The sequence below is a fragment of the Vanessa tameamea genome, chromosome 22, assembly GCF_037043105.1.
Source record: "Vanessa tameamea isolate UH-Manoa-2023 chromosome 22, ilVanTame1 primary haplotype, whole genome shotgun sequence".
In the NCBI taxonomy this organism is placed as follows: domain Eukaryota; kingdom Metazoa; phylum Arthropoda; class Insecta; order Lepidoptera; family Nymphalidae; genus Vanessa; species Vanessa tameamea.
In genome coordinates this window covers 6,905,779-6,933,770 of record NC_087330.1, presented here as the reverse complement: position 1 = coordinate 6,933,770, position 27,992 = coordinate 6,905,779, and the positions used below count along the sequence as shown (strand labels likewise).

General features: G+C 34.2%; 1 protein-coding gene across 2 annotated transcripts; it reads right to left on the bottom strand.

Moving 5' to 3' along the window:
* Positions 1 to 40: 40 nt before the first annotated feature.
* On the bottom strand, positions 41 to 27,924 carry LOC113397630 (protein mini spindles). Of its 2 annotated transcripts, none has more exons than XM_026636045.2 (37): positions 27,727 to 27,924; positions 26,461 to 26,681; positions 25,424 to 25,554; positions 25,028 to 25,272; positions 24,169 to 24,326; positions 23,191 to 23,429; positions 18,599 to 18,793; positions 17,589 to 17,769; positions 16,825 to 16,958; positions 16,448 to 16,583; positions 16,182 to 16,316; positions 15,665 to 15,875; positions 15,044 to 15,265; positions 14,576 to 14,813; positions 14,312 to 14,470; positions 13,627 to 13,846; positions 13,310 to 13,489; positions 12,948 to 13,117; positions 12,487 to 12,654; positions 11,753 to 11,870; positions 11,382 to 11,499; positions 10,870 to 11,107; positions 8,894 to 9,029; positions 8,450 to 8,637; positions 8,037 to 8,168; positions 7,171 to 7,259; positions 6,692 to 6,874; positions 6,355 to 6,484; positions 5,754 to 5,939; positions 5,449 to 5,642; positions 5,091 to 5,318; positions 4,627 to 4,750; positions 4,178 to 4,378; positions 3,145 to 3,298; positions 2,739 to 2,803; positions 2,445 to 2,579; positions 41 to 2,130 (listed from the first exon to the last, which is right to left on the bottom strand). In XM_026636045.2, exons 2-37 carry the CDS (start codon positions 26,660 to 26,662, stop codon positions 2,035 to 2,037), a joined length of 6,039 nt encoding a protein of 2,012 aa, XP_026491830.2. In that variant the 5' UTR covers positions 26,663 to 26,681; positions 27,727 to 27,924; the 3' UTR covers positions 41 to 2,034. The 2 variants fall into 2 exon arrangements, with proteins under 2 accessions (XP_026491830.2, XP_026491831.2); XM_026636046.2 differs by having other exon boundaries at positions 7,171 to 7,256.
* Positions 27,925 to 27,992: the final 68 nt, after the last annotated feature.

Here is a 27,992-nt window from a genome sequence, read left to right as displayed (position 1 = left end):
CATTCAGCATTGCAGGTAATAGAAAATAACGAACAAAAGCTGTGTTGTATGAACTTTATTTATCAATATTACATCATGATTTAATACATTATTTTTAAAATAAATAAATGCTCAAGTTATAAGTCGTTTCATGTAAAGCAATACTAGAGGATATTCGTAATAATTATCGTTAATAATAAAATATATCGAGACAGTGACAGTTAATAACATCAGACCATCGTTTAAAAAAATATTTTAAACAATTTTTTTTTTCAAGTAACAAATCGGAAAAACAACAGTTTTAAAACATAATTTACAGTTCTTTCCTTTTCAACATTTTACCAATTCAACATATTTCCGAATCTTCGTAATTTTAACAATATCAATTTAACAGGCGTAGAATTAACGGAAACATCTGCGTAAGATACAAATTATGTAAACGAAAGAGACGAGCGTATACAACACAAGTAGCAATAGTTTAAATAATGGACGAATATGATATAAAATCAGTCATAATTATTTCATAATACTCATTTACATTGAATTTTCATTCTAAGAGACATAATAACCAGATTTAAATTGTTTAACTACTTAACTTACGAATTAAATTGACATTTTATAATTTGACTAAAAGACAAAATTAATATTTTGAATTTAATTACCAATATAAGTAAACTTTTAATTACTGAAGCTAATTTACTCAAATTTCGAGATATGAATATCTACAACTCATTTATGAAGTAAAAAAAAGTATGCTATGCAAATTCAATGCACATGAGCATTTACAGAAAATAAATATTAAGAAAAAAAAAATATCAATGTCAACAAAAATCCAAAAAAATTTAAAATTGAATAAAATTTGTACACATACCAATACTGTGGGAATGTTTATATAATTTAGTAAGTTAGCGTGGGGTTAAGATGGGGTTTAAATAATTATATAAAGTTAACGGCCTCATCGCAGCTATAAAAGTTTTCTACAAACCTACTGGATGATTGCAAACAGTTTCATACACAATATAACACCGAGTATTCCTCGCAAGACTCAACCTGAGAACAGTCTTTAAACTCATTAAAACAAACCAATACAAATTACATAATCAATAATTACAAGCATTTCTAAAGACTGCACATTTATTCAACTTTAACATTTAGGCGTTTCGACTTCAAGTCGACTTTTAATTGCTATCTTTAGAAATACATATACACAAACATTTACATACTAAACGAAATACAACATAATGTGATTATATATCAATTGTAGTTTTCAATTACAATGAAGACTACATTGATTACATACAATAAGAAAAATTGATTTCACTACTGGACTATTTATATATCTTTAGGTATTTTTGCCTCTAGAATCGTAGTGTAGTTTTCTAGGATACACAATATTAAAATATTTATCTTGTTATATCTTTTAGGGTCACTGGCTGAACGAAGTACTTTATTTATACAGCGTCTATCTAAAATGGGAACGTATTATTAAGCCTGGCAACAAAAGCATGTAAACTTTTAACAGTTTGTTTCTATAACTAATGGGACAGTTTAATTTTACAACAAACAATTGCCACACGTGCATTCTATTTAAAACTCCGTGTCCAATAGTTATACGTTACATAGTATACACTCATTCTTCAAATGGCAAGACAGTCATATTCTCATGAAACCTATACATTCCCATTACATGACGGTCCCTCGCTAAGTCACAAAAATTTCATATGTATACCCTGCTTAAACTATACTGTTTACCTATTGTCATGTTAATTGTACAAAACAAGGGACCAAGGACGCTTTAATCTCACAAAACAGTAACACAGTGATTCACTAGTACTAGACTTACTAGAACAAACAATTCTAGGAACTAAATGAATGGTGAAAAGCGTTGAAATGAATTGGGGGATCCCCCCAACATGGACTTCTATCACAAGGTTAAAGGAGCGCGAGACACACGCTTTATATAATGGTAATAAAGTTTAGTATTATATCGTGGACCGCACGTCATGATCGAATGAGGGCGATGGAGTTGCTTTCCGAACGGAAGAGCGAGTAGGTCTATCTCTTCGAGGAGCTTTTGATCTGTTGCAGTTTAAGGCGTAAGGCGTCGACGGCGGCCTCGTTTTTCTGAGAAATTGCTTGTGTCGTGTGAAGCTGGAAAAAATTAAATAGTTTATACTTAAATGTATATATGATATAGGTACATATATACTCAATTTCAAAGACATCAAAAGTAAAGAAAAATAAATACCTTTGACCTAGAATTGGCATGATATTCATTAAAGATTATTAAGAACTTTTGAATGGCGAAGTTGCTATGGTAACTTTAGAAGTTAAATTATAGTTGATATAAACAGTTTAGTGAAATAGTATTTTATTATGAACAAATATATATTCATTGAGAATTTTTTGTAATACATTACATACATTTTAAATACTTTATATATTTGTCAAATTGAACAAGTTACCTCTAGCTGTGGATCGATGCTGTGTGGGCGGGACAGCGTGTTTTCGTTGATAGATTCCGCGAGCGCCCTATTGTCGCTGATGGGTGTTCGCGGCTGTGACGATGGGTTAGACTCGGTTTTTAAGCCGGCTTTAGCCTGGTGAGAAATAAAACATAAATTATATTAAACGTAAAAAAATAATATATAGGTATATCAAAATATTTTTTGACAAAAAATCCTCATTATTTTAATGTATCAAATTTACGCTTTTATTATTTGAACGACAAAAACCTCATTTTAAAATAACAAACATACCTGTAATGCTCTTAGCTTTTCTAAGAAAATAACATGTGACTTTTCATCATTTTCATTGCTAATATCTGAAACAAAAGGTTACATTATTTTTAATTGTTTCATATCTATGGTTTTAGTTTCTAGGAAATGTATAATTAACTCGAAAACATATATCAAGATTGATAAATTATTAATATTGAATCAATGTTCTTTCTCTATAAAAAATACGATATTTCTTTTTTTTTATACAAAAAAAATTAAATGAAACAGTCTATATGACATAGTTTCAACTGCACCACAAAAATAAAAAAATAAAACTGTCAATATATATGGATGATGCAAGTACGTATATTAAGGCTGCTGAGATTAATGATTGAAATGTATGAGTCAACTTGTATATTTAATGTTTTAACAGTGGTCAATTTACCAATATTTTCTGCTTTGTAATCGCTTTTGTACATGGGCATAGATGCCATTTTGCGTTGTTCGGCCACTTCCTTTAGTCCTCGTTCTACGTAGTTGCGGAAATAGAACGATGAGCCTTGCATAAAGGTCCAAATATCCACTTCTGGGTGACGCTCCTGAAATTTTATAATGGTTTTAAGTTCTACTGGAGGTAAAGCTTGATGCACTCAGCAGGTAGATACTACTCATCACACATTAAACAGCATGGTATGTTTTACATTTTTTGTGCAGTCTTATTTGCTCTTTTCTATGAATAAGTTTAAATTCAAAGATTGCAAACCAAATATAAGGCTCAAGTCTTTACTTTTACTGAGAATTATTACAAGAATATCATTACATAGTATAATATAAAGTCGCTTACCGCTGTCTGTCCCTATGTATGCTTATATTTTTAAAATTTCACAACGGATTTTGATGCGGTTTTTTTAATAGATCGATTGATTCAAGAGAAAGTTTTATATGTATAATACACGCACAATATAGTAGAGAAACACTGATAATTTTAGAGGTTTCTGAAGTGATGTCGTAAACGCTGGCTGAACCCTACGAGATAGATAATGTACTACAACATTAAACATACCCAAAATAATGTACTACAGTATTGTACACCTTAAATGGTCTTAAAAATAGTCCGGGATGGTATATATCTATCTCTTAGGGATAACCCTCAATAACCATTTTTTATCCTTTACTTTTTCGACGAATAATGGTTTATTTTCGAAGCGATTTTAAGCAATAAAGCTTTAATCCTTATTTAATATATAAGTACCTTAAATACATTGTGAATTTAATATATCAATATGGCCATTTAGAGCATGTAATTTTAATGAATATTTCGAAGATATTACAGATTTAAAGCGCAGGGACATAGCGGTTTGTATTGTCTAATGACTGAAAAACTGTGAACGCTGTAAGACATTCTGTAGTATATTTAGTATCAGCATTGCACCCGTGCGAAGCCGGGGCGGGTCGCCGGTCAAAGCGTATATCGTTACCCGCAAGTCATACAGCTGCGACAGCGCGTCCCGGTTGTGCTCCTTGGAGCCGATGCGCTTGAGGATGAGCGCGAGCTCCTCGTGCACGGCGCGCGGCAGGCGGCCGGCCGACAGCGCCGCGTTCACGCTGCCCACCGCGCTCGGGAGGCCGCCGTTCATGTTGTCCGACGGGTTGTCTTTTCGTTCGTCTAGTTTCAATTGCTATAAATAATAGTAACATCTAAAGAAATAAATGTTTGAATGATATTAAAATCTAGTTATAATACGAAAGCATTTTTTTTTAAACTAACAGTTTTGTTATCTATGTTTCGGCTCTAACGTATATAGTAAGACAAGGATAATTTTACGTAATAAAATTTAATCATTTGTCGCTTTCGACGAGCTCATAAATAAGCTGAGATGAGATACTTTATATTAATAATTAGAAAAATATTTTATAAATAGAATACCTTAAGAACTTTATGTAAATAAGGATAGAGATCGGATTCGTTAACGTCGGGTATTTGTGTTAAATGGTTTGTGATGGATGCTCCTTTCATCTTGACTAATGTGTGGACTAGTGTTTTGACGGTTCTGTAAAAATAAAATGAAAACTTCATATCTTAAAATCAAATCTTAATACCTTAACATCTTTAGATATTATAATATGGTATCTAAAGGGTGGGTTCTAACATGTATAATATAACCTTAGTTAACATTTTTATACTCAAAAGAAAGGCTGTAGTGCTCAATGCAAAGGCAACAATTCCAAAATTCAAGTACAAAACCCAGATAACTTTTTAATTGATATCCATATTATTCATTTCAATAGTTTAAATATGGGTAATTAATGAAAATATTGTGATGGTCACACTAACACATATTATATAATACATATTCTCCATGATTATCACACACAATATAAATAGCTTACCTATAAGGTGTATCACTTATTTCCGGATTTTTCTTCCAGTAGCTATTAGGATAGGCCTTATAAAATAGATGTATCTTGTATAGTACTGCATCATAGTCTATAGAATTGATGTCCCATGTTGAAATCATTTTCAATGTCTTCCAGAAGCATTTAAGTAACAGATCCTGGTAGCGAGGATAGGCTGGATCCGATTCGACTATGGAGTCATGTAGAAGAGACACTATTGCACTGTTGAAGTGAAAATATTGTTAAGTGTATCTATAATAATAGAAATATTGACACAAATGATTATATGACGACTTAAATCTTTTATAGACTATAAGAAAATATATGGATAAGAGTTATGAAAATAACTTACCATAATAATGCTGTGCGCGGCGAGTGCTCTAATACACGTACACACACGTTGTTAAGTATGCGCACGAGGCGCTCTGCGTCTGCTGCTGGTGGAGGGGTGGTCGGTGCAGCTCCCAGTACGAGTAACAGTTCACCAAGTAACGAACGTAATGCACTTTCGCCCACTTGTCTACCGCAGCCAGCTGTTTCATAGAACTGTGTAAAAAGAGTTAATTTCATTAAAATCTGTCCAAGCACTGAAGCGATAATAAAGGAATTTAGCAACAATCACAATGAAGGTGTTGTGTGCGTAAAATGAGAACTGACGGTGGTGAGCGCCCCCGCGAGGTACTTGTAGGCGGGCAGCGTCTGATGCGCAGGCGCAGGAGCGGTGCGCAGGCGCCGCAGCTGCGCCGCCACGGCCGACACCAGGCGCGCCTCGTGCGCACCCAGCGCCGCGCCGCGCCCCGACACCAGCGCGCCCGAGATCAGCGACAGCGCGCGGATAGCGGCCTGCAATATAAGCCTTACATTGTAGACAACAGAGGATTTACAGAGGAACTATTATTGCTCGAATCGTTTTTCAATAGTTATTATAAATGGCGAAAGTTATTTATAAACGGCAAAAACACAATTCTAACCTTGCTGCTCAGTGCGAATTTCGTGAGTACCTTAAAATTGAAATCTGGACATCATGTGCAAACTTAGGTGAAAAAATATACTTTATATTCCATTAATAATAACTATTAATCACTCATTTATCGAATACTTATTGACTTTTGTTTTATTTATTTCTAAAACGATCAACCTGGATCAATGATAACAATGATAACTAGACGCCTAGTTATCATACTTTAATCACGGATTACTTTTCCTCATTTATATTTAAATATTTTTTTACCACAATCTTCAAAAAAAGCTAGCTTACATTGAGGTCAGGACTAGAGATAGAGTGTATGGTGTCTGCGAGCTGCGAGTCGTCGACGGAGGGCTTGTGCGCGGGCGGCGCCGACAGCGCGTGCGGGGACACGTGGCGCGGGGGGGACATCGTCACCATACTGCGAACAAGTATGATAATGACTTAAATAAATTAACATGTTTCACTAGTTGATTACAATTTTATTTTTATTTATAGCATGATAGCTAATGGTCTATATAAGCCAACTCAAAGTAAAATTAAAATCTGCTCACAGACATTCAATAAGCATAAACCACTCATTATAATGTCAGTCAATTCAATACCTTCGGTTTTTAGGTCACATTACCTGGGTCTAACAGGTGCGGTTACATTTCTGACAGTAGATGCTGGCACAGGTTCATCCAAAAACTTGAGGTCTAGTTCAGGTAGATCAGGTTTACGTAATATGGGTACAGCTGCATCTAATTTCGCTATGAGTTCCGGATCTAATCCAAACGGACCAGTTATTACTCTGGGTTCGTGCACTACTCTGTAAAAGACAAAAACAACAATTTATAAACTCAGTGGTTATTATTTTTATAAATAACACATATGTCATTGTTATTGTATAATATGTCAATGTTTAAATCAATTGTCATAGGTTAGAGTAATTGTGCTGTCATAAAGTATATTCATCTTTAAACCAGAATTAGTTGCTTCATTGTGTGTTGGTTCTACTCAGTAAGAGAGGTGACTATAGTGAAAGATTTAAATAGTTTAAATTATTGATGAAATACATAATATAATTTGACAGACCGATGTTTAAAATGTTAATAATATACTTACGGCTGTGGCGGTGGAGGTGGTTCATCAATTTCCTCTTCCTCATACTCCGCCGGCGGTGCTTGATCTTCTGCGATGTCTTGTTCCTCCTGCTAAATATTTGCAATTATTATAGTTTATTATTATTATTATCATTTGCAAATATCCCATTGATTTGGAATCTGCGTAATGTGTTAACACTGCAACAAATAGGGTTAGGTCGACATCTAGAGCCAGCAACTGCCCGAATGCGACCTTCGTTGGAAATATTTTGGTTGGAATCGAAACCAGTTCGATTTGTGGTGGTAGCTGGGTATCCTAAGTCTATCAACACTTTCAAACATATGTTTATCACGATACATTTTTAGTCGGTTTTGCAACATTTCGTTTGAAATAGTTCTATAACGGACACCACGCGACTTAATTTTTAAACGAATTAAAACTGTTATATCAATAAATTTAAAGCAATATTTGTACATGAAGTTCACAAATTTTAATTTATTTTTAAAATAAAATTACAATGTGTTTTACCATATTGCATAATCTTTGTTGTTATAGATTATCGAATGATAAATTATTACAATTTATTTGTTATCAAAAATTATCAGTAAATTTTATGACTTATATCCACAAACATTTATGTTTTCTCGATCTTAATGATATCACATTGTAAATTACATTACACATAAATTTGTAATACCGTTTTGACTTATTTTAATACCCATTTACAATAATATTTAATATTTTAAAGGTGACCAATGAATTAGCATTGGTCACCTTTAAACCTCAAATTTTTTCTTAGACAAAACTGATTAATGGTTTATATACCTTATATGTCGGTCAATGGATTTGAGTATATCTATTTAATACACAAAAGTTGTACTTATTACCTCAGGTACAAGCTGTATAGGTCTTCCATCAGCGGACAGCGGAACTACCATCGACCTGCGCTCTTCTGCACTTCGACTCTTGCTCGCACGCTTGATGCGCTCTTCCAGCAAAGATAAATCTTTATCCGATATCTAAGAAACATTGGAACTTTTAAAATTTATTTAACAGTTCAACGGATGCTCCGACTAGCAGCTACGTAATTATGTCGCACTCTTACTAAATCATCGCTAAAACTAAAAATTTTAAAAATAATGGCTCAATTCGAAAGAATTACATAAAAACAACAATTATTATCACAAACTTGGTATTTACCCTAAAAATTACCAAACGTTAGTGATTTCAGTAAGTATTTAATTAAGAGTGCGACGTATCCAAATGGAACACTTGGACGTGCGACAAGGTCGCCACGGACCTGGCCGATCATCTTGTAGACGCGCTCGCCGTCGAGGAAGTAGGCGGTGGCGACGCAGTTGAGCGCGGCGGAGCGCACGGCGTTGTCGCGGTCGCCGATGTGGCGCGCCAGCTCGCGCAGCGTGGCGCCGCCCGCCAGCACCGACGAGCCGTACGTCTCCAGCAGGTGGTTGATGCACTCCAGGCACTCTGCGGACGCGCCGCCCTCCGAGTTATCGTATCGTTCGGGTATCGATCATATACACGCATATTTACTAACACCGTCGCTTACTTTATTTTGATATTCTACATTTAAAAAGAGTTTATGCGATCTAGTAATAAGGTCACGTCACCGCTTAAAAATATTCGAAACCTATAAACATTTCTTACAGCAGCGAGTACTATCCGTACCCAGAAACATTTTACATAAAATAGTATTTGTTACATAATATATCGTTGTTTTTACCAGTTCTTTGTCGGGCATTTTTCGATTTTAATCCCTCCATCAGATATCCAAACAGCTTTGTAACAGAATAGACCACGCAGATCTGTTTAAATAGAGCTTTGACACCATTGCGTACTGTATCTTTTGGATCACCAACCTGAAATAATAAAGATGAATGATATGCGACATTAATCACACAAGAGAGATACCAAACTATAGTCGAATGTGGTCAAGAGGAATTAGACGCGAATTACAGTCAACAGTAGCAGTGGAACTAAACTAAAAGTTACTTATTGAGTCTGATGTTGATGATGATGAGTTACATATTGAGATTGAGAAATCAAAAACCGATGCATATGTTGTACCTCTGATTATCTATGTGTATTGTGTACTATTATATTATGTATTTATACTATACTGACTTAAAATTACTGTACCCTTCCCATATGATCTTCTGCCCAAAGGTTGCCTGGAAGAGATCGCTGCTTAGCGATAAGGCCGCCTGTTGCACCTCATGCAACTTTGTGTAGCAAAATTGTAATTTTTAGTTTTAAGTTTGGGTGCAATAAAGAATGAATAAATAAATAAATATCTGTATTTTAATAATAACTGGTAGAATGTGTGTCCATTTATATTTTTGATTGTATCTTGTGTGTAGTCCCTGTAATATCTATACTAATATAACATGAGCAGATGGGAGTTTAAATAATAAATCTTAGATTTACATATTCCATGAAAATTGATGATATCTTTACTATATTATGTACACTAAATACAGTTCTTGATTAATACTATATATTAATTTATAAAATATTCATCAACTAGCTGTTACCCGCGGCTTTGTTCGCGTAGAAAATGAATTTATTTACAAATTAACTTAAAATATTACGTTAATGTAAGACCTCTTTGTATACCACATTGGTGTGTATTTCAGCCCTTAGGGTAGAATATTCAGAAACGCTTAAATGCGAATCAACTCATTTTTAATTGGTAGCCAAAATATAAAATTTCGAGCTTCTAACTTCAAAATGACGGACTTCCAGACTAACCTCTATACGAAATGTCAAACTCTATTTCTCCCCTTAGGCGTAAAATATCCAGAAACACTTAAGAGGACAGTCCTTGCGGAACGCCTAAATAGCACTTACTATTTTCAAAATATCTTAAAACTGGAGCATTGATTATGGATGAAAAAAAAACATTTAGTATCTTAATAGATAGATCTCAAGTTTCACCGCATGATATTTATAAAATTTGTATCAATAACCTAGTAAATTCATCGTCAACATTACTCCAAAAACTGAAATCGACCTTTTCTATTAACATTTTTTAAGCTATGTAGCTGCTATAAACTAGTACATGTATTTTTGGTTAAATGGGGACACAAAAGTGTAAATAATAAGTTCACCGTGTTAAATATCTATTATATCACACAATATTATAGTAATTTTTATTTAAATATTGCTTACTTTTTGGCATTCGTCGTCCATACTTTTTAGTATGGAGAAAATAATTTGACGGTTTTGACTTATTATTCGACATCGCTGTCAATAAATTTTCAGTCCCTCCCCAGAGCCCAAGGTGGGAGCACGTCAGTTTTTATTTCGAGCCGAGTCTTATAATTTCGCGAATCGTCTAACGCACACATAGACAAGTTAGCATAAGGGTGGGGCGCGTGTGTCGTGGGATGGAATTGTTAATTTTTACTTTTTAAGATTTATCGACTATTAGTCAAGTCACATATTATTTAGTTCTTTGATAAATAAATATTTTTATAATACTTTTTAATTACCCTGTATGAATCTACCCCATGGCGTACGAATTTACCGCATTTACTGTACGAACGTACCCCTACTATACCATACCAATACGTGGAGTACATTCGTACAAATATTTTATGTAGAAAAAAGCCTATAACTAGCTTTTATATACTGACACCCAACACTGGTAATAATTATATGTTCGTTTTGGAACTCCATAATATAAGAAATACTAACCTTCAAAACCAAATATGGTATGAAACAGTTTGCCTCATACTCTGCCATAGTATAATCACATTCAGTTAAATATTGAAACACCATGGTCAAGTACTCCAGTCCCTTGAGGATTACAGATGGGTTGGTATCAAAGAACCTCAGTGTTAGCCATTTTAGCACTAAGTCCAGATTCGCTACAAGTGCAGAACCATTATCATGTAAATCTTCTGATAGGGCTTCAATAGCTTTCAAATGATACCTAAAATAAAAAGTATATATGAGGTACATAATTTAAACTATCGTCCATTAAAAAACTGCAACACATTTTTACAATATATTATGTTTCTATGCACTAATATATGAACTGTTTTTGGTTACATTTTTTTACATTTGGGATTGTTATTAACTGATTTTCAAAGATCAATTTATTGAACAATACTTTTGCCGGAAATCAATGGATATATAAAAAGTTATACTAATTAATGTAGATATCATTATTAATAGATAAATTGAGCAAGTTTTATAATTCTTACCTAAAATCACTGTGAAACATGTTGGCCACTAGTTGTTTGTTAAGACCTGCGCTATTCATTTGTTCTTTAAGCAGTTCAAAGAATTCTTCACGAGGTGTCGTAAAGTTCCATTTGAGAACTGAACAAAAAATAATAATGTCAGATAAATAAAATTTGATTTTGGTTGGTCTATAGATTACGTGCTGATCGACAACCCAGTCGACAAAATACGTAAATTTAATCGAAGTTTGCAAGCAAACATCAATGAGTTTTCTGGTGCTTAAATTGGTTATAAATCGTTAAATATTCTGTACAGGATAGAATGGCCTCGTCTAACGTCTTAGTAGAAGATGCGATAGTTAGAAAAAGTAAATACCTTTATACAACTTTACCTTTCAATTTTTGATCATCAATAATACGTTGATTCTTAGCATTGTTATTTGGTAGCAATGGTGTACAATCTTCATCCTCTTTTTTGCCGCGACTCGAGGCGGACGATGGTTTGACAACCTGTATCAATTCGTTACATTATTCATTACGGTGACAACTCATAGCCACTTTTAAGTATAAGCATTTTGTAACGTTCATTGCGTAAAATTTATGTAACGATTATAATATTAAATATCATAACAGATAAATTTTATTATTTAGAAATACTAATTAATTCTTGTAGTTGTTTTGTTGTCTGTTATTAGTTAGTATTCATAGAATGCGTAGCGTGACCTATTTTTACACATATTTTTACAATTATGATCAATTTACAATTTTTGAGCCGAGATGGCCCAGTGGTTAGAACGCGTGCATCTTAACCGATGATTTCGGGTTCAAACCCAGGCAGGCACCACTGAATTTACATGTGCTTAATTTGTTTATAATTCATCTCGTGCTCGGCGGTGAAGGAAACATCGTGAGGAAACCTGCATGTGTCTAATTTCAACGAAATTCTGCCACATGTGTATTCCACCAACCCGCATTGGAGCAGCGTGGTGGAATATGCTCCATACCTTCTCCTCAACGGGAGAGGAGGCCTTAGCCCAGCAGTGGGAAATTTACAGGCTGATTATGATCAATTTACAACTTAAAATATGTTCTTGTAAGTTGTAGTTATATATGTAACATCTTATACCTTAGATTTGGTGGCTGGTCCACTTTTTTTTTCGGCTTCCTTTTTAAGAGCACCCGCTGACTTGACAGCTTTAGGTTCTTCCTTCTTGCTTTTAGTGGGTAACGGTTGTACGGGCAGATTCGGTCGGGCTTTATCTAGCACCGCTTGTACCACGGATTTGGAGCCCGGCTATGACAAAATATATAATTTATTAATCTTATTTTACAAAACTCCTATATTGATAATGATTCATTAGAAACATTTGAAGAAGCAAATTCTAAGGTCAAAAATATATTTTTCTCTATTGGAATATAGCGATAGACATTATAAAGATGATTGCCAGTTGATCCCTGGTAAATTTTATAATTAAAAAACCAAGCAAAATTATTGCTGAAATGATTGACTGGTGGGAATTAGATGCCTTCTTTTATTGAGGAACAAGATTTAAGAAAAGCAGATATAAAGTTTTTCAGGCGACCCACCTTGAGCTTGTCGAGCTGCTTGTGCATGGGCTCGTAGCCGAGGTGCAGCATGAAGGGCAGCACGCAGTCGGACGCCGCCTTGCGCACGTCGGCCGCGCGGTCCTCCACGCACGCGAACAGCAGCGGCACGCACGACGACAGCTCCTCGCGCGGGAACGACTTCGGCGGCACTGCGGGGCGCATCGCTCGGCATCAAACGCATGCCCTTATCCCGACTTACCAAGGGGTCGGTACTATGTGTAGGCACGCAAAGATTTTAGCAGAATGCGTAAACGAGGCGGTTACGTATTCGATGATGGTTGAAATAGTAGCAATTGTGTTAGTTTTTTGATAATAAACAAGTGCAATAATTTTCGCTCTACCGCTGGGCAGCTTGTCGGCCAGCCACTGCAGCAGCGCGGCGCGCAGCACGGGCGAGCCGGCCCGCAGCGCGTCCAGCACCATCTCCCCCTCCAGCGCCACGTGCGGGCCGGCCGCTCGGCACCACGCCTCCACGCACGACACGGCGCCCGCACGGATCCACTGCTTGCTGTCGCCGAACGCTGCCGGGGGAACGTGAAAAATATCTGTCTTCCGATTTATTAAAATTAGCAGAGCAATATATATTTTGGATAAAAATATATTCCGAAAGCTTAGTAAATTTGAAGTGATATCTTTATACGAGTAACCAAAATTTTACCTTGGAAAAATGCTGGGAAAAAGGTCCTCACGTGCTGCTTGCACTTCGAACCCATCGACGTAGCTAACAGTTCACATATTTGTAATGCACTTTGAGCTAGTTTCGAATTCGAGTCGAGAAGTCGCGCAACGAGCGCGGCCGGCAGTTCACCGAGCGTTGATTTAATCGGAGACGAATTAGTAATTATTGCCTTCACCTTATCTAGTGCTTCGTTGCGAACCTGAAACACAAGAGAAGTTGTTGGATATGTTAGTCTAAGTTTGCAAAGACAAATGAATTATAAAATTATCAAATATATATTTTATTTAATCAATATCCAATTAATAAATTATAAAATTGATAGTCATTACACTTACATATTTAAACCGGGTGACATGGACTTTGTGCAAGCCCATATATAAGTACAATCACCACATGTAGACCACCAATACAATAAATACTTAATATAGTTTTGTTCAGATTTGGAGATCGAATGAGCCAGGGTAACAAGCACATGGGACATAACATCTTAGTTTCCAAGGTATTGTCGGTATAAGGAATGTTTCATATTTCTAACAGCGCCAATTTCTTTGAGTGCTAGTGACGACTTACTCCACCAGGTGGCCCCTTTTAGTCATCTACCTATCAATATTATAAAAAAAAATCTACTCATTTTACACATGCCTAATAAATTGATTCTATGTACCTTCCAGTTCTTGTCGTTGATCTCTGCGACCAGAGAATCGGTGATAAGTGGTGCGATATCGGTCCTGGGTCGGTTGTCCTCTAAAGCTACTGGCTCATCCTCTGCTCCTTCATCGAACGCGTCTTCAATTTCATCTCCCACCGAGGCTTTGCTTGCTGACTGAAATTTAATAATGTTCTATTATATATTTATATAAAATTGATAGTTATAGTGCAGTAACTAATAATAAACGTAGAGAAAATATTAGTAAAATTATCCAAATACCTTACTAACTCTGCCCATTTGTCTGGTTGGAGTCGGGGGTGTACTGTTTGCATATTTATCGATTTCCAAACTTATTAATTGCTTTGTCGCAGGTTTTTCGCTGTCGAAATTGTTTATTAGCGACGGTCCGACATAAAGCGAAAGGATACCCAGGAAGTTAATCGTTGACGTCCGGACATTCGGGTTTGTAGCTGACAGAGCCTTCTTTGAGTGAACAACGATCGATTTGACATTCATCCTGTAATTAAAGATCAGTAAAGATATTTACAAATCTTAATAAAATTACACTATATTTACAATTTTTTAATATGCATTTGGTCATTAAAAATATGCCATTTTTCATTTTGTGGAGCTTAATAAGTAGTGCATTATTAACAATAAAACATAAAACCATAGCATATAAGACAACTAATTTTTATATGTGCATTTATTATGAAATTGGCAAATATAGGGTAGGGTAGCACTTACGTAAAGCCAAACTCCTTAATGGCAATTGACATCCAGTTAAACAACTCAGCCTGGACTTTTGGATTCTTTTGCGAGTCCATTGCGAATGTTAAGCTTTCATTGATTATATGTTCCAAGCCACAGCTTTCCGATAACGAAGTTAGGCATTCAGCGCAGATTGCTGAGCAAGAAGTTTCGCCAAGCTTTGTGACTATATCTTGCAGGACGAAATCTGCAGCTGTCCTGAGTAAATTAAACAATTATTACAAATAATGTTTACAGAATTGTGATTTATTTATACTAAGCAAACAAAAGGTTGAATGAAAGCAGGGTAAAATAACATCCGTGGTCGCATACTCATGTGGTATGTGTATTATACGAGCTGTCTTCAGAAGGGGAAATTTTCCAATGTAATTCAATTGTTAATAGTTTTATTAATGCTTGTTGCATTTATACTCATTTTTGCTCTCTTATGTTATTCTGCCTCTTTGCTCTAATTAAAAGTGAATACATTAGATTTTATAATATATTCAATATAGGTACGATAATTCAATTCCAATAACAAACCAATACGTTTAGTTCGTTACCTTCTACAAACGCGAGCGAGAGAAACGTATAACTACTATATATTGGTGGGCTTACGTGGAGACGGGGTAGTTGTCGGTGATGTACTTGCAGGCCTCGAGGCGCGCCCGCAGCACCTGCACGTTGGTGTCGCGCAGGCCCGGCTTGCGCGCCAGCACGCGGAACAGCAGCTGCGCGCCCGCCGCGCCGCCCTCGCCCGCCGCGCGCGCCGTCGCCGAGAAGCTCTGCACGGCCGCCAGCCGGCTCTTCCAGTTCGTGTCCGCCAGCCCTGCAGCGGTCGGTGCGACACGTCACTATCGTGATTACGGCTTTTTGGTTTTATTCGTTGAATTCAAAATCTAAAACTATTTGTTTTCGCTGTAGGAAGTCACGCGGGGCCCGAGGGTGAGTTGTAAAACTCTGACTTTGGATTTAGATTTCAAATTGCTAGTAGATATCACTGATAAATATAAACATAGTGTCATTGTCATTACAAAAGTTAACAAAATAACTATAAAATGATATACTATACTGATTTGAAGTTTTATGGAATATATTTTAAATAAATGAAGAGTTGTGTATCTCTTTCGGTCACCATTGATAACATCGGGGGGAAACAGCTGCTCGGCTTTAGCGTCGACCTCCTCGGGAGTCATCTCCTGTTCACGCGGAGGACTCGGTTGACCTCTCGCCGCAACCTTCTTGCTTCCGCCCACTGGTTTCTTAGCTGCTGTAATTTTATTTACCAATCAACAAAAATTTTTACAATAACACGTATGAATTATGACATTATAACATGAATCTTTAATGTATAAGCTAATTTAACCAAATACAATTTTATAAAAATACCTAAGTACTTACCAGACGCAGGTCTCTTGACGGGTTTGGGTTGGGCTGAACCGGCGGCGGGTTTTGTGTCCCCTTTTCCGGAAGTGAGAGCTGCAGCTTTCGGTTTGGCCTCTTTCTTTGGAGCTGCTACTTTTACTTTAATTTCCGCCTGTAACAATTTGTTTAAATTTTCAAATGTTTTTATATATTTTTTATAAAATACTACTTCATTCGTATAATATAAAAATATTTCGATGTTACGTCATGTTTAATTTCAATATAGTATTATTTAATAGTAGTAAAATCTCTTTCTTCTACTAAAAGTATGCCGTTTAAGTATAATTAAAACAAGATTGCATAACAATATTATTTAGCGTAATACAGGTTTTGAATTAACACGTTATTTATACCTTTTCTGCAAATTCTTTTATCTTTTGCTCTTTCAAATTGTCCAATTTTCCAATGTGTGGTGCAATGTTCTTTTCGCCGACTAATTTTGTGGCTGTGCCTAGGGCTTCCGCAGCTGCATCACGGACGACGGGATCTAATAAAAAAAGAAGTACTTTACAATCATAACTTCTTACAAGCATACATTACATGATTATTTATTCCCTACATAACAAAAATTAAATGTAAGAAATTAAAAAAAAAAAACAACTATAATTCAACATTAAATACAACAAATATTACCTAAATCAATTATGACATTTTATTTATTAATTTCTTTAGTACTGAGACAAGATATTTGTAATGCTTCTGTGTGAATAATAAATAAGCCAGTGTAATTTGAGGAACATAGTGTATAGCAACTTAAGTGATATGGCACAAAAAGTATGGATACTATTGTGAGCCTATCTGTGTGGATACCACCCACTAATCACAAGTTATTCCGCCAAACCGCAATATTTATTATTGTTGTGTTCTGGTTTAAAGAGTAAATAAGCCTTTGTAGCACGAGATACATAACGTCTTAGTTTCCAAAGTTGGTGGCATTGGAAATGTATGGGATCGTTAATATTTCTTACACTTCCAATGTCTATGGGCAATATTGACCACTGACTATTAAGGACCACTTGTCAGAACAACATTTACAAAAAACATTTATTAATATACTCGCTATTAAAATTTCTTATTGTTGACGAAAAAATGCAGTTACAATTATAATAAATCTTACCAGCACTTTCTAGTAGTTTCAACAGCCCAGCAACATATGCTTTAATCAGCTTCTTGTTGAAAGCGGCGGGCTGAGTGACACACAAAGCGCGAGCCAGGAACATGGCACTCTCTGCTTTTATTGACGGATTCTTGTTATCGAAAGCTGCGAGCATATCTTCCATGATTGTTTCTAGGTTTGTCTAGAATATTCATTACAATGTTAACTTAATCAATCATCTACAATTCACGAGAAAAAATTGTAATGTAATACACAAAGAAGCTACACTCGTCAAGTTATAAAATTAATTTTAATTGCATTCTTTACTTAAGCAACAGTAACACAAAATTACAAGTACAGCTAAAACAACTGACAATAAATTGTGTTTACAGTAAGCCCATTAGTTGTTCTGCCAATATTGAGTAAACAACCAAAAACGTAAAGTTTCCAAAGTCATTATTATTAATTTTGAATTTAACTTATATAATTATATGTCTAGGTTTGATTTACAAAGTAATATCAAGTTATTTAATAGGTATTAGGGCAATCCCTAATGGGATAAGGTTCCTTATGACCACAAATCTCATTGTGATTATTGAAAGTAATGTGTCGTACAAAGTAATCTCATTGATTTAATGATATTAACTATGTTTTAACATGAAATACTATTACGAGACACATTAGAACTACTTATTGTTATGGTGGAATCTTTATGTTCAAGTAATTTGTAAAATGAAGATTTTAAAGTGCTCAAGAGAGAGTTTTCCGATAAAGTATAATTATAACAATATAATAATTTAAAGCACTTAAAAAAAAATGGAATGCAGGCTCTCCAATTACTTCTTTTTTCTCTCTCATAGCTCAGTACCTCTAACAATACCATAAAGTTTTATTTTTTCCAATTTTGTAGGAAAGATATTTTTTCCTGACCTTAGTGATCAGATAATCGAAAATTCAGTTTTGTTTTTTTTTATATATATATGTTATTTAGAAAAATACAGAGCAGCGAGTAAGGTATCGACGACACTCACACTGGGGTAGATGGCGTCGACGGCGTCCCGCAGCGCCGCCACGACGGCGGGCTTGCGCTCCTTGAACTTGTCGAGCGCGGCCTGCACGCACACGGCGGCGTACGGCGAGAAGCGCGCGCGCAGGCCGGCCGCCAGCGCGCCCAGCAGCCGCCCGCCCAGCGCCACCAGCATCACGTTCGCGTCCTTCGTGATCACCTGCCGCACGCGCTCCGTTACGCTCCGTTACACTTCCGTCTCATTCCCACTCGGAGGAGACGAATTCAACCCTCGATCTACTCTCGAAATCCACGTGTCATATTATTTCGGTTTTTCAACACGGAATCCATGAGCACGACAAATGACGACGTCTAATCTCATCTTAAATAATGCGTTTTTTTCTGTTACAGTGGACGAAACTAATATCGTTAGTAGATCATGTATTTACGTGACAAATGTTTTCAATTGATGTCTTTAATTGTGTATGCAAAACAATACGCCGTCAGTTCCTGTCTCAAGGTCAATAAAACCATTGTTAAAATTATTTCTAATGTCTGGGAGTGGTAGCGTCACATCCTATTCATTACTAGAGTGTGCGGCTCCGCTACCGTGGCTTTTTCTGAGATATTAAAAATAGAATTTATCTGAATATGCAAAAAATCTATGTCGATCAGTTACTGTGATTATAATAATCTGAGTATAAGAACTATCTAAATTAATTTAATACAGACTATTATTTCATAACGACTGACATACAAAAAATTATATCAACAAATAAAATTAATATTGTAACATAAGAAATATTCAAATGATAACAATACTTTAGTCAAATCATTTCTAGGGTTTTCGCGACCCTGTCTACAAAAAAAAGGGATATGGCAATGTCTTACTAGCAAAACCTTATGTAAGTTTATAAATCTTAATATTAACTCTTAAACCTGTTTCTATTATTAGTACTTATAATATTTTTAAATCTAATTTACTACTAACATTTTTTGTCATGTTCTGCTCATTTCTTTAGAATTTAGGTATAAAGAACTTTATTTCTCATAAGAATTTACCATTCACTTAAAATGAGATACAATGAACATTTCTATACATTTGCAAAACAGTTTTAACATCTGGGCCGTTGGATATAAAAGGCTTTATTTACTATAGCGAGGATATTAAATGATTTTTTAGTTTGACTTTAAACATCTCCATACTATCACATAGTTTTATTTCATCTGGTAGTTTGTTGAACAGCTGTACTCCCTCAAACAGAATTGTCTTTTTACCATAATTAGTTCTTACATTATCAATATGAAGTTTATATTTATTCCTTAAATTCGAAATATGCGGTCTCTCACAAATCCTTATCTCTGATTGAATGGAACCTGATTTAATTTGTTTGATTAGAATGCATGTATAGTATGTGTATAGTTGTGATATATTCAATATTTTTGTTTCATTATAAAGTTGTGTCGTTGGAGTAGAATAGTGATATTTATATAGAGTTTTGATAATCTTATTTTGTATTCTTTGTAAAGTATTTAAATTTGAAGTAGTAGTGGATCCCCAAACCTGTATTAGATATTCTAAATGAGATTTTACTAAAGAATTATATAAAATGTTTCGGATTCTTTTTGGTATACAAGTGGAGATTCTATTGATTGCTCCTAATATTGATTGCAGCTTTGTTCTAATATGGTTAATATGTATCTTGAAATTTAGTTTGTCGTCTAACCATAAGCCAAGATATTTTTCATGATGAGAGCGCTGTAATATATCGTTATTTATCGTCAGCGGAGTGAAGTCAGGTATCTTTTTATTTTTAGCAGAGAAAATAATAAATGAAGTTTTAGCAGTATTGATTGTAAGTAAATTGTGTTTGAACCACTCATTTATCAAATTTAGATCATTTTGTGCATTGATTACAATTTCATGAATAGATTTATGAAAATAAAAAAGACAAGTGTCGTCTGCATATAGTGTAAGATTGCCAGTTAATCCTATCTTTTCTATGTTGTTTATGTAAATTAAAAATAATAAGGGTCCTAGAATAGATCCTTGAGGGATACCGTACGTCACATTTTGGGAAGCGCTAGAAAAGTTATTAATTTTAACTACTTGCTGTCTATTTTTTAAATATGACTCAAACATCGCTAAGGCAGTTCCTGTCACGCCAACGTTACATAATTTGGATAAAAGTTTTTGATGACTTATTGTGTCAAAGGCCTTTTTTAAGTCAATAAAGATACCTAATGCAATGTTCTTTTTATCAATGTTAGTTTTAATTTTAGTAATTAAGTCTACAACAGCTGAGAGAGTACTCGACTTTGGACGGAAACCATATTGTCGTTTACTTAAGAACTGTTTTTCAGTCAAATACCCATTTAAACGATTATATAAGATACGCTCAAATATTTTCGACATTATTGGCAGAACAGATATCGGCCTATAATTACTTGGATTGGATCGGCTACCAGATTTAAATATAGGACTGACCTTTGCGATCTTAAGTGAATCGGGATAAATTCCTTGTGCAAGACATACATTTATACAATTTGTAAGTCTTACAAGTATAACACTTTTAAGACATTTAATCGCTTTTGTGCTAATTCCATCCAAACCCGTGCTTGTATTACAGTCTAGTTTATCAATAATTTTAGAAACTTCGTCTGAACTGCAAGGTGTGAAGTTTGTTAATGTAATGTTATGTGTGTAACCATCTTCATACATGAAAATGTTCTGTGTACTTTCATGGTATGGCTTCGGTATTTTAGAAGCTAGCTCCGTGCCAATTGACGAAAAAAAAGTATTAAAGAGATCACATATTTTGTTACCGTCAAAAACCATTCCTGAATCTGACATCATTTTGGGAGGAGCAAAACCATCCCTAATCTTATTCAAAGCCAAACTATTCATCACTTCCCACATTTTTTTGGGGTTGTTTTTTACCTTATCAAATAGATTATAATAATATTCGCTTTTATGCATTTTAATGAGTTTCGGTACTCTGTCTCGTTCTGTATTCAATTTTTTATGTATGATTTCATTCCCCGGTAAGGCTTTATTTTGCTTCCATAGGCTATTGCGCTCATTTATAGAATCAATAATATTTTTATTTATCCAGTCCTTTCGAGGTGGGTTAAGTATTTTTGTTTTATTGATTTTATTTTTCATTATGAATTTCGATATATATTTTTCTAAATAATCATAATCGTCACTTTCATTATTGTATGTAGCATTTAGTGCATCAAAGTATAGTTGTTTATAATTAAGTGCCTGATAGTCTATCTTTTTATTTCTTTGCGGTGATAGACTGCTAATTTCAAGATATATTTGCTTGTGGTCAGACAAGGCGGATTCAATTATCGATATATTAAATGAATGATTGTTTATATCAGTACATATATGATCTAATAATGTGCTGGTTTTAGTGGTTTCACGGGTATTGTGTGTTTTAGTTCTTTTATTTATAATTCTATATCCAGCCTCCTGTATGCTGCTTAAATATTGCGTAATATTTGTACCAGTGCTTAACAGGTCGATGTTAAAGTCTCCTAAGATGATCGATCTTTTTCTATTATTTAGTTGTGTGATATATTTATTTAAAAAATCCTTTAAGTTAGTTTCCCCTGGTTTGTAAATAGCGCCAATATTGAGTGATAATTTATCAATGCTTATCCATAAGTAATGATTTCCATTTTCTTCTAATTCTTCTGTAACGTCATATTTTATACTATTGTGTATATAAATCGACACTCCGCCTCCTCTACTATTCTTTCTATAATTGTATATGTGTTTATAATCCGGTAAATAATAAAGTTTTGCATCGGATTCCGATGTTATCCACGTCTCAGTGAATATACACAGGTGCGTAGTTTTCGGTATCGCTTTAAGTATACACTTTATCTCATCGAGCTTACCATGTTTGCGAATACTACGCACATTGGCATAAAATAATCGTAGTGATGACGAGTGTAAGGGAATATCTTCGTATTTTTTTATAATGTAGTGATTTATTTCTTTTATTGGTTTTATATTTTTTAATTTTTCTGCGTTTTGTTTTACTGTGCTTGTTAGTTTTTTTTATTGGTTTTATTAGCAATAATTGTGGGTATACCTTTAATATACTTTATAATAAGATCTTTCTCACCATTAGCAATTCTTTTTTGCAATTCGTCTCTTAACTGTTGCATAAATAGTTTTTGTGTGGTTGTCTGATCAGAATATATTTTTATGCCTTCCGGTAGTTTATGCTTGTTGTAGACAAGGTATTTTGGGATGTCCGTATTATTAAAAAATACTTTTATAGGTCGCGACTTATTAGGAATATATTTTCCCAGGCGCATTGTTTTGATTGGTTTAGGGCAGTTATCATAAAGTGGTAATATTAGATCAATTATTTTATTCTCATCATGTTGACGCCTATTTTTATAGTTGTTATCATTTTTTTTTTTAGAATTTAAATCAACCAATTTAATTTTGCACAGATTTATGCTAAAGTAACTTATGAATTATATGTGTTTCATTTCCATTCTCTTAAACAAATATTTATATAAAGAAATGTACTTACTAAAATATAAATATAGAAATAACTTACTTAAACAACATTTAAGTCAATACTTTACCTTTTTCAATGCTCTGACTAAGTCAGCATAGTCTCCGGGTTCCAATTTGGGAGCATTTTTCAATAAATTGTCCAATGAATCTAGCGCTTCCTTCCTTTCCTGCCATTTCTTGGCTTCAAGCTTGTCATAAAAATCTTTGGGTAGCTTGGACAATATTTCCACCGGATCAAGCAAATCATACGTGTCCACTTCGGCTGAATCTCCGCCGCCAGTCTCAGCGTCTTCATCCTCAGCACCACCTGTAGAAAGGATGAGAATAATTATAATGTCTTCAGAAATTCCATTCGAGTACACATTTTTTTTGAAATAGTATTGGTACGGCTACACTGAATACATTGCAAACATAATCGCAATATTGATTCATAAACAAAAATTTATTCCTAAATATATAATTATATTTTTAAAGCATTCGTATTCATGGGTATACGTTATTCATAAAAATCTTCAGGCATAGTGATTCAAATCAATCAATTGAATTGAATCGAAAATGGAGTTTTCGAAGTTGCTTAAAATATTTATTATCTCTTATCCCGAAGCTTTTCATTCTAAAGCATAGTTACATTCTCAATTTACACTTCATTCTATACTAATTGTTCAATTTATTTGTGAAACTTTTTTCCTCTAAAAGCATGACTTGCATTTACTTTGTCTGAATTAGTATATATGAATTAAACTATCTTTCTCTCCATAGATGTTTCCAATGGCAGTAAGATTAAATCAACTCAACATCAACATTTAATCGACATGACCTCGTTAGTTGAGATTTAATAATCTATTTGTGGAGTCTTGAAATTGCCGAAGATGTTGTCGGAACTTCGAAAGTAAAAGTTAAACGAATAGAAGTAGTTAAGTGGAAATATATTATAGCCCCGTCTCTGATGTATAATTTAATAGAACCACTAGCAAATTTTTTGGAATACATAAGTCTAAAGTTCGTCAATGTTAACTCGTCCTGCCATTGAAATGCACTATATTCACCGTCGGGCTGGTCGGGCGCGGCGTCGCGCGCGCGGTGCTGCTGCGAGCGCAGGTAGCGCGAGGGCGCGGCCCCGCCGGCGCCGAACGACTCGCGCAGCTCCTGCTGCACCACCGCCTGCAGCGGCGCGATGTGCGGCTCGATGGCGGCCCCTATCCATCTGTGGACCCACCGCGGCCAATGTCTTACTACATGCTATGAGTCATCTCTGTTACTGTTCTCCACTCAATACACTCGACTCTAGTACCAAATAAGCATTCTCAACTTATAATGCAGTGTATTATAGTTTGAAGAATGAGTGAGCCGGTGTTATTACAAACACAAGAAATGTAATATCGTAGAACCCATGGTAGGCGATGCATAGAGAGTGTAATTAATGATCTACACTACTTACAGTACCAATGTCTAAAGCAATAAACATAAAAAAAACAAAAATCAAAACAAAAAAATGCATTGACATCAGTAAAGACATATTATCTAACGACCCATGAATCAGTCATTTATTATTACTACTTCACCAATTTGTTAAATTCTTATTCAAGTTGGTCTTGAGTAGGTACCACAACCTCATCGTATATTCTACAGTCAAACAGCAACACTCAGTATTGTTGTGTACCAGTTTGAAGGGTAAACCAGTGGAACCACATGCACAAGGAACAGAACATCATAGTTCCCAAGATTGGTGGTACATTGGTGTTGTGAAGAATGGTAAATGTTTCTTAAGACACAAATATCTATGGGCAATGATTTAAAAAATAAATAGATCTCATTAGTAATAATTTTTCAACTTAGCTAGAATCAGGATACAAAAGGGTCAAAATCATTTAAATAATATTTATCTACTGTTATAAGATTACGTACCTGTGCATTTCAACTACAAGAGCCTTCATCTCGTCTCTGACGCCCTTATCTCTATCAGCTAGTAAGATGGGTATTTTTTTAACCATAGGCTTAATGGCTATCACTTTATTGCCAAACTGCTTGAGGGCAGTGTTCAAAGCTGACACACAAGCTGCCACAACTTTAGGATTCTTTTGTTCCATGCCTTTAAGGAGTTCTTCTTCCACAACTTCATGTTTTTCAATTTCAATGTACATTAAAGTAACCTGGAGAAAAAAAACATTATATTTAGCTAATCTTTTTGTTTATAATTGTAGAAAAGGCAAAAAACTATATCCCAGACCTATTTCAATTTCATATATTTTTTAAATTAATATTTAACAAAAAAAAAAATTTCAATTGTTGTTAATTAAATACCTGCAGAGCAAGATCTTTTGTCTTGGTTTTGGGTGCAGCTATACATTTGGCCACAATGCCAGACATCACCTCACCGGTTGTTTTGCCCGCATGACCGCAATTTTCCACAAATACCAGAGCTGCTTCCAAACCTAGGCATTACAATAATAAGTTAATTTGACTTATACATAATATAGAGTCATAGTAGTCACATAATATAGTAAAAGCCACACAATCACAAACAAACTCATTTTAATAATATGACAACATCAAAATATAAGATATATTATTGGCTCTATTTGTAACTATTTTATAAAGAAAGCACATCTTTATCAAACAGAATTATAATTTTTCTTATCTTTAATACTATTTTAATGTATTCGCTATCTTTCAGAGTACCTTCAGCCTATAGGGAAATTTGCCCCTAAGCTTAACCCGAATGATTTTCATGGATAGCACAGGTATTACATAGCTAAATGTTAGGATAATTTATATCCAGCTATATTACATCCAGCCAATTTTGTATGTTTGCATAACATGCATCCAGACTTTTTAATTTGTTAAATTATAGTAGAATTCTTAAACCGACAAATATTGTGTGACTGTTTGAGGAAATTAGGATGCAGACATGTCCAATAAATAAATATATTAATCATCATGATGCACCAATTGGTTTCAATTTCATTAGCATTTTGTGAGAACTAAAATGATTCATGAATATAAAATTTTATTGAATCCAATACAAAAATTAGTCAGTAACTTGAGGTCAATAAGTAAATTGTTTCCAATGAAAAGTGGAAGAAATTAAGTGATTCACAAATATGGTGCATTAGGAAACTAAAAGGAAGTAAAATAAAATTTTGTTTAATTCAGATATTCAATCAAAAACTGTAAGATCCCGATAAACACTTTCACTTGCTTAAATTTACAATAGCAGGAAAACTATTGTGAATTAGTTCCTATCTTGATTCCAAGTTGCTTTTAAGTTTTAATTATTATCAATCAAATAAAAATGTGCTCTAATATTTTTTAATATGTAAATTTAGTGATTAGATTACCTTTTTCTTGTGCAACAGCATTGCTGTCAGTCACAAATTTCTTTATAAGTCCCAAAAACTTATTCCATTCCGGTGCTTTCTCATCATCAATCTGGTTGAATAGCTTTATTGCTTCCTCATAGCCAGCAACTCTGGCTTTCCATAGTTTGTGAACACATTTTTCTTCTGTCGGTAATTTTTTATATTCATTCTCATCCTCCATTTTCAATATTTAATCTTTACTGAAATTATAAATAGAATGTTGTAAAAATACACCCATCTGGTAGACTTACAAATAATATTTCATTAAATAATATTTTTAATAATAAATTAAAAAAATATGGATAAATTAAAGATAAAGTAAAAACATAATTATTATTATATTGTATTATATTATTATAGCATTAATATTTTATAATGTTTGTAACAAAAAGAACACAGAAGTATCTGACAACAAGTTTTAAAGCCAAGTAAAACAAGATCAAAGGAATTCATTTTACAAATAACTATCACACTTATACTAAAATTAAAAAATAAATATATTGATAATTTAAAATTGACATTTTAAATTCCCTTTACGAACAATTATAATAAATTGTTATGAAATTCTTAAAGTACCGACTATTTCCCTATTACCACTCAAGGACTGTCTTTATAAGGAATTTCTTGATCAACACATTAATGGGACCAGGTTTTATATTTATATGGATTCCAGTTTACCATGAGAACAATTTGTATACTAAATATGCATCTTGTATGACCTTTAATGTGTTTCCCTTACAAGGTCAAGGATTGCAGGCATTTAATGCAGTATGCATGTAAATTGCAGCAACATGAACATATGTATATATTAATGAGTAAACAATCCATTGGCACAAATATTTAGAGAATAAAGAAACTTTAGTAGCATCAATAGACAATAACAGTATAATATTTTAACCATAACTTTGATTCAATATTTTAGTTCCGGTAAAATTATTGAATCTTTTTGATTTAATAGGTCTTATTATTATATTGCGATTGGTGTATGCGTAGTTGGCACTATATTGTGGAATATGGATAGGAAGACGTATATTACTCGAAGATGATTCAGCCAACCAACGGTCTCTTTCTTTATTTGTCACAATGGCTACCTGGCAAATTTTATGAAACGGTTCAATAATAGACCGGTTCATTAATAACCGCATCAAATTTAAAGCGAGATGTGAAACTGGATCACATACAAATTAAGCAAACGCCCGACAACGGTCACTTTCTACAATACAAACAAAATGTAGAGAAACTTACCGTTATATTGCTGTTATTATTATGTCAAGGTGTTTTAAGAAGAAAAATATAAAATCGAAACACGTATAAATATTTCACATTATCTAAGCTGAGCTAATCTTCCAACCGACAAAAAGAAATTCTTTTTAGACGTCGTTTTTTTTTTGAGTTTGCAAATTGATAGAAAATGGACGTATAATAAATGTTGCCATGCCACATACGAATTGGTCTTTGAAATATTCTTGACTCTTGTAAACAGCTGTCAAAAATGTCGATATATTTAAAAA